Source organism: Raphanus sativus, chromosome 1, assembly GCF_000801105.2.
Source record: "Raphanus sativus cultivar WK10039 chromosome 1, ASM80110v3, whole genome shotgun sequence".
Taxonomy (NCBI): Eukaryota; Viridiplantae; Streptophyta; class Magnoliopsida; order Brassicales; family Brassicaceae; genus Raphanus; species Raphanus sativus.
The window spans coordinates 12408415-12425691 of record NC_079511.1 but is presented as its reverse complement, the minus strand read 5'-3'; the positions used below and the strand labels follow the sequence as shown (position 1 = coordinate 12425691).

Sequence of the window (17277 nt, the reverse complement as noted above, 5' to 3'; positions counted from 1 at the left end):
GGTCTCTACCATCACACATGAAAGATCTCAAAGACCCTTAAATTGGCAAACCTTTGATCTTAAGAGATAGTATCGATGTAAATACCAAGTTGATGCTCAAGTGATATCCGTTCCACAGAGATAAAATCTTCAGGATAAAACTCTGATAATCTTTCAAGTTGCAACTGATCAAACTGGTGGAAAAAAAATCAATGGAGCTCAAAGATGCAGTGCAACCAAGTAGTTCAGTGTTTATCTCGTCAAAACAATCATTAAACTTTTAAAATTTGAATATCCAATGCAATGTAAAAACATTTAACTTGAAATGATGCAAATTTGTTATGTTGCTTCTCTGTCTTGGCCTCTTTAGATTAACAAATTATTCTTCCATAATAAGTAACTCTGTGTCATTTTTCTCACAAAATGAGTTCATCTTTCAAATGACTGAATCCCATCCATTATCCATAAGTTTGTACAATTGTTTTTGTGGTAGATTTCACTAAAGACATCGCATTCAGAATATCCTGATATATCCTTTGTAAAACCTTTGATAGATTATTTGTGAGACCAAGAAGAAGTAACATAAATTGTAAGTAGAACACAAAGTCAAACGTGTGAAAGTTTTGAGGAGACCATTAGCTTGACATCTTTAGATACTATCTGACCCTTCAGTTTCGACATACTCAAGTACTTTAACGATGGAAGTGAATAAATCAGTTAATCTCAATAATATTTTCTAGTGAGAACCCCAACGAATATTACCAGATCTTTGAACAGAACGCTCCTATTTAATATTTTTCCGTCTTAATTTTACCCTGACTAACTCCTTCTTTGATTATCTTATGTTGATCTTCTCGAGTCATATATTTTCTCTTACAATAAACTCCAACCACATTCAACAGACATAAATCTTATCAAAAAAATCTTTAACTTCAAAATGGTTTTTAGCAGCTGCCACGACAACCAATTGAAACTGATGAGAAACGAAAAGGACATAATATGCATAATTGTTTTCTCTTAAAATTAGAGATCTCAAACCTTTTAATTTACCATTCATATTACTAGCTTCATCATAACCATGTCCTCTTAACTTTTTTCATGCCTAATCCGCTTTTTGCAAAAGTGAATCAATAGCACTTTTTAAAAATGTAGAAAAAGTTTCTTGAACATGAATAAAACAAACAAACCTTTCTTTAACTATCCTTTTTATCAACAAACCGAAATATTACTGCTACTTGCTCTTTAGTAGAAAGTAGAAACATATGCAGATTCATCCACCATCAAGCAAAATACATCATGAACAAGCTCCTGAATAATAGATTGAATAACTTCCTCTGCAAAGCAATGTGCTAGATCTTTCTGAATTTTATAAGAAACCATTTGATTGTTCTTAAGAGCATTCTCCAACCCAACCTTACTTACAAAGGGATTCTGATTTGCAGTATATTTCACAAGCTCAACAAAGCTTTCTTTATTAATTGCGTCCGTCGACTCATCATGTCCTTAAAAAGGTAATTCTTGTCGTAATAAGTATCTACAAACATCACTGAAGTCGCCATAACCTGTTGATAATTTTTTTTTAGATACATAACTTTTGTTAAGCCACTAGTTAGAGTATTCATGATAAATGAACTGATTTCATCTATTAAAGAACAATTTTATACTCAACTTGGCACCACTTATTTTCTAGTCGTTTGACTGATGCTGATCCCAAAATTAATATGACTGAGAATTTTGTTTCTAATATAAATTCGGCAAGATCAGTTGCATGCATTTTTCATGCTAGAAAAACGTTCTGCATGTTTATCTTAGTTTAATTGTAAGTTTGGAATTTAAAATGGAATCACAATCAATGTGAGATTTCTATATAGTTGTAGAGTATTTGACTAGTTGCCAAGCTGGAAATTACGAAGTGATGAAATAAAGTGAATCCAACAGAGAGATGGTAACACGTTATAAATCAAATCGTAGAAAAGCAACACGTAAGGTTTATGCACCGCAGATTGATGGCATTACCATGTTATTAAGGTGATAAATAAAATGCAACAACCCCCTCAACTCTGCATTATTTCTTGGTCAGAAAAGACTACAAAAATTGACAATAGACAAGGATGACGACTTTTACCTTGGCTTCTCCATTGAAGAAGCTCATCTCAAGTCTATTGCTCTTATCCTCTGCCATCACAGTTATCACATCAGAACCACCATGCCGGGGTTATAAATCGATCATCAGCTTCGGTGATTCAGTAACCGATACCGGAAACTTTGTCTATCTCTCCGACATCAATCATCTTCCTCAAGCCGCATTTCTACCTTACGGCGAAACCTTCTTCCATCATCCCTCCGGCCGTTACTCTGACGGCCGTCTCATCATTGATTTCATCGGTACCCACTTTTTCCCTCTCTTTGTATTTATGTCATGACTTTGGTCTCCCCTTCTTTACTTTAGGTCTTTCCTGCATGTTGGTTTTAAATTATTATTTTACTAAATTTATGGGGCTTGACACAATTACAATCTGTGGGCTGGATAATCCATACATGTATATTTTGGATGATTTGGAAATTGTGTGATGTACAAACTAACCACTTAAATTTTGAAAGTTAAAGGCCGATGTTTTTTTTTTCTTTTTCGAAAGCTGTAAAGGCGGATGTTTCGTCCGGTTGTCGGGTCTATATATCCTGATTATGGCATTTGGTCCATAAACTCATCTGGTACATGCAATTGCTAATGCCAGTTACCACGCATGTTTAATGAACACATGCGTTCTCTTGGGATCACTAACCTACTATCTACTTTGCGGGCCTTGACTTGCTTAGACAACAAGTTATAAACCCTACTTGCTTCATGAGTTTTTGTAATGTTTTTTTTTGGTAATGTTATATTCATATTTGGTTTGCGTAATAGCTGAATTCTTGGGACTACCATACGTGCCACCTTGTTTTGGATCTCAAAAACGTGAGCTTGGATCAAGGCATGAATTTCGCTGTGTATGGAGCAACAGCTTTGGATCGTGCATTTCTTATGGAAAAAGGAATTGAATCTGATTTCACCAATGTTAGTTTGAGTGTTCAGCTTAACACCTTCAGGCAGATTTTATCTAACCTTTGTGCCTCCTCTTCTCATGGTTAGAAACTTAAGCCTTGTTTTCTTCCAAAATTTATGGACCTATTATGATGATTCTAGCACTCCCTTCCAGCGATATTATTTTTGTTTGAATTTAGAATGCAGAGAAATGCTCGGAGACTCGTTGATACTAATGGGTGAGTTTGGAGGGAACGACTATAATTATCCTTTCTTCGAAGGCAGAAGTATCAGTGAGATCAAAGAGCTTGTGCCTCTAATCATCAAAGCTATTTCTTCCGCAATTGTGGTAGCAAATTTTTACTTCTCTCTCTGATAACGATGTCACATATTTGTTTTGTATTTTTCTTTTAACAAACTAGGCAACAAAACTATCGCAGGATTTGATCGATTTGGGAGGCAAAACCTTTTTGGTTCCAGGAAACTTCCCAATAGGATGTTATGCGTCGTATCTTACTCTGTTCGAGAACGCACAAGAACATGCATACGACTCTTTTACAGGTTGTCTACCATGGCTCAACGAATTCGTAGAGCACCACAATGAACAGCTCAAGACAGAACTAAAACGACTCCAAAAACTATACCCTCATGTCAACATCATTTACGCCGACTACTACAACTCCATGCACCGGTTTTTCCAAGAACCTGCTAAATACGGTCCGCCCACCTTTAAAACTCTGTTCTTGACCCTCACGGTTGGACTCTTAACTGATGTTTCTCTCTGGATCCTTTTTCAGGATTTAAGACCAAACCATTGGCTGCTTGTTGTGGAGTTGGAGGTAAATACAACTTCACTATCAATGAAGAGTGTGGATACAGAGGAGTTAGCTATTGTCAAAATCCTTCTGAATATGTTAATTGGGACGGTTATCATTTAACTGAAGCTGCGTACCGCAAGATGGCTCACGGTTTACTCAATGGTCCCTATGCAACTCCTGCTTTTGACTGGTCTTGCCCAGGCTCTGCATCAGTGAATAACAAATATTTATTTAGCAAATAGAATTCATTTGTTGTAAAAGAAAGTAAAGAATGTAGTGATGATCTGATGGTGATGATGGTTAACTATCATAGGTCGTTGGTGCGGCAAAGGTTGTGGCACAACATAGTATTGTTAACTACTGACAACAAATCCGAGACACTAATTTAATACAAAATACATAGAAAATTAAATCATTTATCTTATGAAATATGAAAAAGACTAGAAACTTTTTCTTCTTAATGAGGATGGAATATAACAAAGATTTTATTAAAGTAAACTTACAAACGTTTAGTAAGTTTGGGGAAATCTTGCACATATACCTACTAACTAGAAGTAGAAGCTTCATGACGATCATCATGATCCTTCTTCTTATCGGAATTCTCGATCACATGAATCTTGCATATGACCAGTTCTCGAAACTTATCTGCTATTTCCGGAAGCATATATTCTGTCATAATCCAGCTACTTTCGCTACCTGGTACAACAACATCACAAGAAGTACCGTCTCCCTTCTTCTGCTTCTTGTTATTTACTTTGCTTTTAACAAAAGCTAAGGTTTGCTTTTCACCAATGACCATGTTTGTTTCCTTGTCTGGGATATCTTCTTTCGCATTAGCCCTCCAAAACCCACTATCATTGTCTCGGGTAATCTTCCGTTTCGCTTTCTTACCACAACCAATTTTCTTCTGAGAGAGTTGAGTCCTTGTCACAAGGTAGTACCACTCATTCTTCTTGAAAAACGAACCCATGGGATGGTCCAGCAACCATGGCTCCTTTGAGTAAACATCCTTCATAGTGATCTCTCTACGGGGTTTACCTTCCAATTTGGGGATTAAATATTTGTTGATGAGTTCGTCGCCGTAGGGTTGAAACTGAATCCCTCCATCTTCGTCGTTGTATTCATACATGTCGTTGTATTCATACATCTTCTCTTACGTGTCTTGTAGTGTGCGTTTGGGTTTAGAAACTCTTTGGAAAGTGTTTGTGAGGTTTGTGGTCGACCATCGTCTGTATTTATAGTCATCTTACCTTATTATGAACCAATATGAAATTGGTTTTGAAACTCAGTTCTAACAGGATTATGATTATTTATCTTTTGTTTATTTTTGAATTTTTTTACAGAAAAAAACATGAAAATCTTCCCTATCCTATAAGATAATCGTTATCACGTCTTGTTTTATTCTGCTGCAACATCATTTGTTTGTTACGCAGTTACGCTTTCCTTTTCTTTCATCCTTTTTATTTTTACTATGAATTTAATTGGTATGGATAGTGATCTCTTCTTAACAAATACTATTTGAAAACAAAGGCAATGAGATTTATCTAAATCTCTTCGTAGCAAATACGTAGATTTGTTTCCTTTTATTTGTACTACATTATTTTTTTCTTTGTCATCCATACTACATTATTTAATTTGTGAAAATATTTTAGTATGAGTTTTTCTTTGGTTTACCAACCAATATTATTTTGCTATTTCAAATTTTATATCTTCAAAGAAATGAAACAAAATAATAAGAATTTGCTAAGTTATATATTTTTTTTAAAAAGATTAAAAATAAATAAAATAGTAAATCCTAAACTCTAAATATTAAATCCTAACCCTTGGATAAATCATAAATCCTTGGATAAACTTTAAACGCAAATACACAATAGTTTACAAGAGTTTAGAGTTTATGATTTATGGTTTAAGATTTATCAAAGAATTTATGGTTTATGATTTAAGAGTGGGCGTTTGGATACCTACCCGTTTGGGTACAATTCAGATATTTCAATATAAGGCTATAAAATCTGTTTGGGTATTTCTGTACTTCGGATCGGGTTCAGATATTTAGATTTTGAAAGGAAAAATATGATTTTCATTTTTTGAATTTTAAAATATAGATTTCACTTAACATTTTTTATTTTTTAATAGATTGAATGATTAATAGATTTGAAGATAACATTTCAAAAAAAGAAATAAACATTAATTTGGCTATTGATTTAAAAATTTGGATGTAACTTTTGTTAATACATGAAACAAAAAGCTTGACATGCATTTTAAGTGCGTGTCAAATCATTTTCTCCAGAATTGTATATAGATTATATGATCTTAAAGTATCTGTAACATCAATATAAATATTTTAAATAAAATGAGAGATGTAAATTAGAAATATAAGAGTAAATACACATATGTTTAGTTATCTTCGGATATCCATTCGAGTTCAGATATTACTCGTTCGGATTTGGATATTCAATCTTTCCTAAAAAAATATCTGTTTGGATATTTTTGGTATTTTGGTTTGGATTTCAATTTGTTTTTTTCGGATCTGATTTTGGATATGGGTTCAGATATCGGGCAAAGTGTCCATCCCTGCTAAAAACATTTATGGTTTAATATTTATCTAAGTGTTTAAAATTTATACAAGAGTTTATGATTTAATATTTAGGGTTTAGTGTTTTGCCGATGACGTTAACAATATTTAAGAAAATTTTGACAACTTCTAATTTTTTATTTATTTTTACCTCTTTATTTTAAATGGAACATTTTCACATAGAAGATGTAAAAAAGATATTAGACATTTTTGTCTTTGATCCAATTCGTAGGAATCAATAGAAAAGGCAAATCCCTTATGATACATCAGATCCGGCTCGGTTATTGATAGAGTGAACTCCAGTCAAGAATTGGAGCCTCACAATCACTAAAACATATAACTTGATAAAATTATAATATTTTTTTTTAAAAAATATTAAATATTAAATATGAAATAATAAATTACTATTGATTTGTGAACCTACATATCCATTCTATCAACTGAACCTCCGGGTCACCTTGTGGAGTGAACCAAGAAACCTCTTTTAGTATTGCCTATAAATAGTTTTAAATGTCACAACCTTTATATATCCGGATAAAAATCGATATAACCGGTTAATTAATCTATTACCATAACATAACATGACATCTTTTTCGTAGCTGGATAGAATAAGTTAAACCGGATACCAATTTAATATACCAAATAATTGTGTCAACACTAATCACATTACCTTAAAATTAATATTGAAGTACTAATTAAGAAGATATTGAAGACACCAACTAAAAATAATTATTTTGTATGTTTTATTATTTTTTAAAAATTAATATAAATAATATATATTTAATTCAAATTTTATTTATATTCGTAATTATTTGAAAATAAATTCATATTTTCTAATAATTTTTTTATTATTTTTATTTTGCGAATTGACGGATATCCACGATTTAAATTTGACCGACCCGCACCTGTTCTGCAGAATATATATTCAATCCGCGCCCAATCCACCTTGCATATTCCCATGCTTACGCCTACATACAAAATATATCACAATGATCTAACTTGTATATAAAACATAAATAATATTTTCTTATTAATTCTACTCTTGCTAGAATTTATTCTGTTTCATTATAGCCAAATAAAAGTGGTCTACATCTATCTCGAATACGTGTTATAAAGTTTACTCTATGGTCTAACTTAACTTATTTATGTTTTACAACATTTTCTAGATATAACTTTAGGGTCTGCTTGAGAAATAATATATATCTTAACTATTAGTCATTGTTTAGTCTACGTAGTTTATGATTCTATCTAAATAATGAAAAATGAAAATTACCATATTCCGCTTATTATCTTTCTTAAATCTATAATAAATATACTATAAATCTTGCACAATTTCCATAGTTGATATCTCTTAATTTTGATGAGTTTTAGATTTATATTCTAGCTTATTATAATCATTCTAGATTACATTTAGGTCTTTACATTGTATTTGGAATACATAATTGCATTTGATAGGATTTGGAATGCACAATTGAAAGCTTAAGGGAAAATCGATGGGTTATTGATGCAATTTAGAAAATTTGGAGCCTTAATGAAAATATTCCAAAGTCCAAAGACCGTTTGTGCAAATTCTGAATATTTGTTGGGGATAAATTGAAAAAGTAAAATGTTTGAGACTAAATCGTGAGAACCAATCTAAACATTCTAACAGTTGGGGCACATTCGTGAATAATCAAAAGTTTGAGGGTTTGTTTTTGGAAATATTGAAGAAGTCTTCATTGGAGGAGATCAAGCTTAGTCTCAACGCTAGTGACAGAGCGGGGATGAGAAGTTCAGGTTTCATGGCCAGGGGATCGCGACGGTACTGGCTTGCCGCGGGGTCCCTGACGCCGGCGAGGGCTGAGCAATTTTCACGGAGGTTTCTGTTGATGGAGAAGCTTTAGTCAAGGCTGTGAAAGATTTTGGCTCTACCATATTTTTTTGTCATCAATTTAAACAAACTCATCTAAACTCTGAAAACTATGTCGGAGGCTCTGCATCCATGTGAACGATAAATGACAGGTGTTTCCTAGCACTACGTTCGAGCCTGTCCGCTTTAAGATTTTGCATTTGTGATACATGAATGATCTCTGAGTTAATAAACTTTCATTTAGAGAATTGATATCTTCCAAAAAACTTGCAAAAACTGGTCATTCTTCTGGTTCCGAAACCATCTTCACCAATTAAGAACAATCTGCTGCAAATGTGACATTATTTTGACGTAAATTCCGCATAGATTTCATTGCCCAAACTAATGCTTCCATCTCTGTATGAAAAGGGAAAAAACTAGCTTGGACATTTCAGACCCCCATCAACCCATCAAAACCTTCTAAAGTACCTTGTCGAGACAAGCATTTATTCTCTTTCCATGATCCATCTGTAAAGCACCATCGTCTTGACTCTTGGGATTGACGGTAATGTTGCTCTCGCTGCCGTTTGTGTGTTTCCTCTGTATGTTCAAAAGTTGTGTCTCACCACACAGAATTGATTTTGTTTTTGCCAATTTAAGTGTATCCCTGAGTTCCATATTCAAATTACTAAAATATCTATACGAACTGATGATCATATATTTGCGGGAGGAATCACCAAAAAAAATGGTCCATATTTGTAAAGAGAGAGCTGGTTGGAAAAATATGGCTCTACCATATTTATTTATATTTACGCTAATTTTAAAGGTATTGTGGTATTGACATAAATCTAAATATATTTTCTAAATAATTTTCTAAAAGTTTTATGGAGAAAAACTTAAGTTTTAGGTGTCCTATTTTTCAATTTTCTCTAATTAAGTTACTTTGTAATTAATACAAAATTGATGTCATAACATATATTACATGTAACTAGAAGCGGGTATGCGGAAATAGCCGTTTGTTGCAAAAAAACGGAACGAAATCGTATGTAAGCGTAAAAAATGAATCTTTTAAAAAAATTAGGAAACGAGTACATGTTGAAAGCGTATATCCATATATATATATAATATAAAATTTACAAAATTTATGAATCTAATTATATGATTCAAATTCAAAACAAATAACTTATTCATTCATAATAATTTAAAAAGATTTCATGTTAAAATATGGAACATAAATAAAGTTTACAAGAAATAGTTACACTAATTATTTTTAATATTTCTTAAATAACTGACACCATATTTGAATATATATGATAAATATTTAATAAAAACGTCAATGAATAAAGATAATTTATAGTACGGTTTAATATTTGTATATTTATATGTTTTAGATTTAATACAAAAACAAAGACATGATTTTTAAAATTTTATTTATTTATTTATGATATTTTGTTTTTAAATAAAAAGCATGATTCCAATGTGTTTTAGATATATAATATTTTAGAAACATTTTGGAAGCGAAATTCTGTAAAATTTCTGCAAAAATTCCGAATCCAATTCTGGTTTCAAAGCAGAAAACATACGTCTTCTGAAGTTTTCATGCAATTTAGGTTATAAATTTTTTTTTAAATTCTCAAACAGTATACATGGGTTAGTGAAAATTCTTTATCACAAAATCAGTAAGTCGTAAATAGAGTAAGACTTGCTCACGATGAGAGAAATACTTTATATATTTTACTATCAAGTGGATGAGGAGGGCTTATCTGATCGACTGAATTAAAATATAATTAGATTAGGACCCGTCCTATAGGGCGGAAATTGATTTGTCAAATTTCAATAATAATATATGGTATATATAATATGTGTATATAATATTATATATATTTGTTTGTAACATTTATATATATATATATATATATATATATATATATACATATTAGACATATATAATATTTTATTAAATATATATAGAATTTAATAGTGTTATAATTTGTGTTGTACTTGTTATTAGTTTGTATTTAATCTTCTTTTATTTTAGTATAATAATTTGCTTTGTCACACTTTTTACCTTTTAACTTATACACATAGTTATGCTTTTTTTCAAAAAAAAAAACTTATACACATAGTCTCGTAAAATGTAATATATAAAAAACATATTTAAAAATCTACTGACCATATGCCACTATTATTTTGGTTGTTTGAACAAAAAAAATCATGTTCTTGCATAACTGTGTATGTTGTGATATGATGTAGGTGAAAAGTAAATATATGGAAGTAAAGTTAGTGATACGAACATGAGTCTTATGTTGGTCTATGCCACAATTATTTGGTTTTTGGAGATCAATGAGCATAAGCATAGACGGTCTTTGTATGCTTATGTTGTAAATAAGTCGGATATTTTTTCTTTTATGTTTGGAATGATATGGAACTCGTTGATTTAAGAGTGGTTCAGTTTTATATGGTCTAATTATATTAAGAGATTAACCAAAAATATTATAAAAGTGTTACTGGTTAAATTTAACTAATCTATGTTGGTTAAGATTTGGTTTAATTTAAGTTGGTAGGTTGCATTGTATAAGAGGCATGATATATTCTAGCACCAACTATGAAAGAGTCCAAAATTTAAATGAAAATTTCAAATAGTAGATAATTCTAAATTAATAATTAGAAGTAATAAACGAAATTTTTTGTTGACTCTTTCGTGAAACGTGGAGCGGGGGACAGTTTAAAGTGATGTCTTTAGTCGCATCTATAGATCTCTTTTTAAAGTAATGCACATAATCTATAGATCTCTTTTTAAAGTAGAATGAGTACCAAATCTCCTATTACATGATTACATATCATATTTGTTCAAACCTTCTTCAACTAGAGTAGTGCAATTTGTATATAATAAAAATAATATTTCCGAAAAATGTAGATCTCGATGATAACTTTTATATAAAAAAACGATGTTATGTAGATATTAAATGAGACCACATGCTTCTGTCGGCATCAAATATTCAAAGAAATGAAGAGGGATCATATATGTACATGAATAATGATCTCTGAGTTAATAAAACTTTCATTTAGAGAATTGATATCTTTCAAATAAATTGCAAAAATTGGTCATTTTCTGGTTCCGAAACCATCTTCACCAATTAAGAACAATTTGTTGCAAATGTGACATTATTTTGACGTAAATTCCGCATAGATTTCATTGCCCAAACTAATGCTTCCATCTCTGTATGAAGAGGGAAAAAACTAGCTTGGATATTTCAGGCCCCATCAACCCATCAAAACCTTCCAAAGTCCTATACCAACCTTGTCGAGACAAGCATTTATTCTCCTTCCATGATCTATCTGTAAAGCACCATCGTCTTGGGACTGACGGTAATGTTGCTCTCGGTACCGTATATGTTCAAAAGTTGTATCTCACCACACAGATTTGATTTTGTTTCTGCCAAATTTAAGTGTATCTTTGAGATCCATATCCAAATTACTAAATATCTATACGAACTGATGATCATCCATTTGCGGGAGGAATCACCAAAAAGATGGTCCATATTTGTAAAGAGAGAGCTGGTTGGAAAAATATGGCTCTACCATATTTATTTATATTTACGCTAATTTTAAAGGTATTGTGGTATTGATATAAATCTAAATATATTTTCTAAATAATTTTCTAAAAGTTTTATGGAGAAAAACTTAAGTTTTAGGTGTCCTATTTTTCAATTTTCTATAATTATACTTTGTGATTAATACAAATTGATGTCATAACATATATTACATGTAAATAGAAGCGGGTATGCGGAAATAGCCGTTTGTTGCAAAAAAACGGAATGAAATCATATGTAAGCGTAAAAACGAATCTTTAAAAATAATTAGGAAACGAGTATATGTTGAAAGCGTATATCCATATATATAATATAAAATTTACAAAATTTATGACTCTAATTATATGATTCAAATTCAAAACAAAAAACTTATTCATTCATAATAATTTAAAAAGATTTCATGTTAAAATATGAAACATAAATAAAGTTTACAAGAAATAATTATACTAGTTATTTTAAAATATTTCTTAAATAACTGACACCATATTTGAATATAATGATAAACATTTAATAAAAACGTCAATGAATAAAGATACTTTATAGTACGGTTTAATATTTGTATATTTATATGTTTTAGATTTAATAAAAAAACATGATTTTAAAATTTTATTTATTTATTTATGATATTGTGTTTTTAAAATGAAAGCATGATTCCAATGTGTTTTAGATATATGATATTTTAGAAACGTTTTGGAAGCAAAATTCTGTAAAATTTCCTAATCCTATTCTGGTTTCGAAGCAGAGAACATACGTCTTCTGAAGTTTTCATGCAATTTAGGTTATAAATTTTTAAAAAAATTCTCAAATAGGATACATGGGTTAGTGAAAATTCTTTATCACAAAATCAGTAAGTCGTAAATAGAGTAAGACTTGCTCAGGATTCGAGAAAATACTTTTATATTTTACTATCAAGTGGATGAGGAGGGCTTATCTGATCGACTGAATCTATCTATATAAAGAAAAGGGGTCTCTCTTTTTAGAGAGCCACGTCAGAAAATAGTGTTACTATGCGTCGACACGTGTCTACTTCCTTCAAAATTCTGCGTTTCATTTAGTCAGTTATTTGGGCATCGCTTCTTTTGGGCTACTTATACAATTAAGCCCATATCAGTTAATAGATTCACGTTTCTGTAATTAAACTCTGCGTTTTGTCTGAGTGTTTTGGTGTGTCCTTTGCGTGGCCACTCCCTCATCTAGCAGCCGATCTTTCATCTCGACTTCCTCTCATAAAGTGAGCCCTCCATTAATCGACCACACATAATCTGTATTCAATGTGACCCTCGGTATGGCAAGGCAATGGACGTTCTACTATAAAAAGGTATGAGTCCCTGCTTTTAGAATCATAATTCGTTTTGGACTAAACAATAAACAAAAGGTGTGAGTTATGGCTAACTCTTTGATCTTCCTCTCTGATTTATAGACTGGCCGGTCTTCCTCCACCGCAGAAGTTCGCCTGCTCCGTTTCTGGGAGGCCAGAAACGTGTGCCGTGTTGGAGAACTCATGGGAGTCAACATGCCCCTTCTTGATTCTCAGGTTAAATAATACCTCCCGTTAAATTCTTAAATAATACCTCCCGTTAAATTCTATACACATCTCCACCGTCTTGATTCCAGATTATAGTTTTTCATTGTGTTTTGGAGTTTCTGTCGTAGATTTATGGCAGCTTTTGTTGATTGGTTTTTTTTATACTGTTCATATTTTACGACTGAGTAATTTCTCCGGTTATGACTATTAATTGATGTTTGGATATGTTCCACCATGCTGGATCCATATTATAAACTTCTTTCGTAACTATTTTTTAGACTAAGAAATTCTCAACCGTGATGGTTTTGTTGCTTATGTTTCTGGGAAGCCATGGACACCTTCCTCACACTTATGTTATTTCCTCCACCGTATAAGAGCAGAACCGCCTCTGTTTTCTTTTTCAGGTCAACTTCTTATTCAAGAGCAAGCTTATCAGCAAGTGAGGGAGAGAATAAAAATAGAGGGATGAAGGGTAGTACGCGTAAGAGTTATGCCACCATTGAAGAAATGACGAAAATATCCATAGCCAGAGCTTCAGCCATTAATGGCGGCCGACGGAAATCACTTGGAGGCAGAGGAAGGAGGACATTACTTTGCGGTGGTGGTGGTCGGAGTTGGTTTATCTAACAGGCCCCAGAACCACCTGTTAACCTCCATGACACCAAGCGGCTTCAGTTTATCAACAGCATTAGAAAAGGTTCTCTTAGTGCTCATATCAAACGTGTACTGAAGTCTTATTTGAGGTTTTGACTTCCTTATCTCACCTTTTCTCTACAATAATGTTATATCATTCATATATGTGAAATTGAATTTGATTTGGTTATGTTGATGGTTTGTGGAGCAGCGTATGATGGGAGGCGGTTCTCATACAAGGTATAAACTTTATGTTTAATTAAAACAACACTACCATGAACAGACATTACCAGGTTTCTCTTCACAGGAGAAGAAAGGAGTATTGTAGATAGGTTTAAAAGGATCATCCAAAAATTGGTCTACGATTCTGCTCGCCTTTTCCTGTATAAGATCTTTGGATCATTTGGTTCGTTTTATGATTGGAGCAGTTGCTTTCCACCTGTTTTGTGACTGATATGTGTTTGTATTGTCTTATCTTCAGTTAATTTTGATCATTTATCCAAATGAGTCAAGTAAAGCAGTTTTTTTAAGGATACTGTTATAGTATGTTTCTTTTGTCTATCTCGCTATCTTGATTTTTAAGGCTGAAGTCAAGTTTTTCAGAAAGGTAAATAAAAGATGGTGTTATGCATCTGGGTTTGTTTGAGCTTAAAACATATTAAGTTATATCGTCCAACTCATAGGCTAAGCTGCATAAGCTGAAAATAAATGAGAAAAGAGTTGGATGATATATACTGCAGATAAACACACAAAAAATAGTGCTAATGCATCCAAATAAATAACAAAAATTAATTACTAAAAAGAAGAAATACAAATCATCAATCCAAAAAGACACACCAAATGCCCATAATTTTTTAATAACTGAATAAATTCATCTACTATTCAGCTAAAAATGCTTTACAGCAACACAAGACAAAGAAAAACAAATACAAATGCTATACTGTGTAACTGAAACATAAGACTAATTTGCCATTATCCTTGGGTTTCAATATGCTAAGTTATTGATATTTTTAGATAAAAATAAATTAAATATTTTAAAAAATTTATACTGTTAATTTATTTACTTGCCCGCCCGTAGGTCGGGTTTATCCTAGTTAAAATATAAAGTAATAAACGAAGCTTTTTTGTTGACTCTTTCGTGAAACGTGGAGCGGGAGACAGTTTAAAGTGATGTCTTTAGTCGCATAATTATTTGAAATATTTATCGGGAAATCTTACTTTCAGACATTTTTAATTGGAGAAGTGGTGTTAAAATTACTACTTTTTGTCTTTGTCCGTTACAATTTTCTCCACAATTTTCTTTTGTTTAAACAAAGTAATGCACATAATCTATAGATCTCTTTTTAAAGTAGAACTAGATCTTGACCCGCACGCCCGTGCGGGTGTATTTTCAAAATTATGTTGCTATTTATTTTTATATTATTAAGGCTGAATAAAAATTTAAATCTGAAGAACTAAACTGATTCCGATCCGAAAGAGTAGTACCAAACTCGAACCAAAATGATTAAATATATAATTATTCAAAATTTTGATGTTTTAGAGAATCGAAACCGGATCCGATCCGAAGTGAAGTATTTCAGATACCAAAATGTATCCGAAAAAAGATTTATATACTATATATATTAGATTTAATGTATATAAAAATATCCAGAATATATATGATACTTTTAAGTTGGTTTAAATGCTTAAAATATATAAAAAATATTCAAAAATAAATATCTAAAATAGTTAGTATACTCATAACACCAAAAATACAAAATAAGTATTGATTCTCGATCCAAATATTTAAATCAAACCAATTTATATGTTAAGTTTAGGTATTCAGACATATGTTATTCAAATTTATATGTAATATATTATTTATTTATAGATTTTGAGAAATTTAAAGTATATATAACGAATTTTAAAATTTTAAAATTAATTTAAATAGATTATATGAACCCAAACCGAGCCCACAAAGTTTCGAATAGAATTCAAACTGAAATTTAGAAATATCTGAATGGGCTCAAATCTTTGATCCCGGAAACCCGAAACCCAAATAGATCCGAACCAAATCCGAATGGATACCCTAACGCCCACCTCTAGTCACTATTATTTATGGAGTCACTATTATATATCATAAATAGTCATATAATTAATAGTAATTTATATATACTATCATATAAATACTGACATATATTATATTTTTAAAATTTAATGTGAAATATAAAAACCATAACTTAAGTCGGTACATTAAATTGGGGTTTTTATTATTTTTTGATATATATTGAAAACATTTTTTAATTATGGTTATTGTAAAATATTTTAGTAAAAATAAAATTTTGAATGTATGCATATTTTAAATCAATTTCTGATACAAATCAACTTTAAATTATTATTTTGATTTGAAATATGTATATAAAGTTTAAATTTTATTTTATGATTATATTAGACAAAAAATGTTTTAAGTAATTAGAGTAGTCCATTTTCGGATATTTAAAAGTTGACTCAAATAGATAGTTTCTCATAATATAAAGTCTTCTAATTTTTGTTAATAACATAAACCCATTATTTTATTAGTATATTGCTATCTATGTTTCCAAACAACAATATATTTTTATAATGCTAATCATGTTTCCAAACAAACCTATTTTTTTAATTGATATCCATATTTCCAAACAAACTTGTTTTTAAACTGTTATCCATGTTTCCAAACAAATATAATTAGTACTTCAATTTTAATAATATAGAATTAGAGCTTGACGCGGACGTCTGTGGGTGTATATTTTACGTTTTTATCAATAAAATTTTGTTTTGTATAAATGATATATATTAATAATTTTAAATGTATTACAGATCTAATATAATAAAAATAAAAATTTAAAACCTTTTTTGACCAACATTAGTATCATATAAACATATCCCCTATTTATAAATAACTAAACTTATATTTATATGGAAATAATATACAATAATCTATCATTAAAAAATTTAAAATGTGAGTTTAAAAATTATATTGGATAAGTTTATTATCAATATGAGTTTATTTTCAATAAGAGATATATAACTATGAGATTGTATTTTTAAAATCATAAGAAATATATGACTATGAGATTGTATTTTTAAAAAGAAAAAATTACAATTAACATTTAAAAATAAAATGATTAATCAGTTTATCTCAATTTTTATCATATAAAACATTTGGATTAACATCTGTACTAAAATAAACATAAATTCTAATTTTATTGAATCGCTAGTTACTAACTGATTTATATAATAAATATGTTGAAATAGTACATGTATATACTTGTCTGTCTAAATAAATGGT

General features: G+C 30.7%; 1 protein-coding gene and 1 pseudogene across 1 annotated transcript; one reads left to right on the top strand and one right to left on the bottom strand.

Annotated features, from left to right (window-relative positions):
• The first annotated feature begins 2021 nt into the window (after positions 1-2021).
• On the top strand, positions 2022-4199 carry LOC108855208 (GDSL esterase/lipase At1g28670-like; annotated as a pseudogene).
• A 44-nt stretch (positions 4200-4243) lies between these two features.
• LOC108845604 (NAC domain-containing protein 35) lies at positions 4244-5053 on the bottom strand. The gene has a single exon (XM_018618793.2). The coding sequence runs from the start codon at positions 4964-4966 to the stop codon at positions 4364-4366; it is 603 nt and encodes a 200-aa protein (XP_018474295.2). The 5' UTR covers positions 4967-5053; the 3' UTR covers positions 4244-4363.
• Between the last annotated feature and the right edge of the window lie 12224 nt (positions 5054-17277).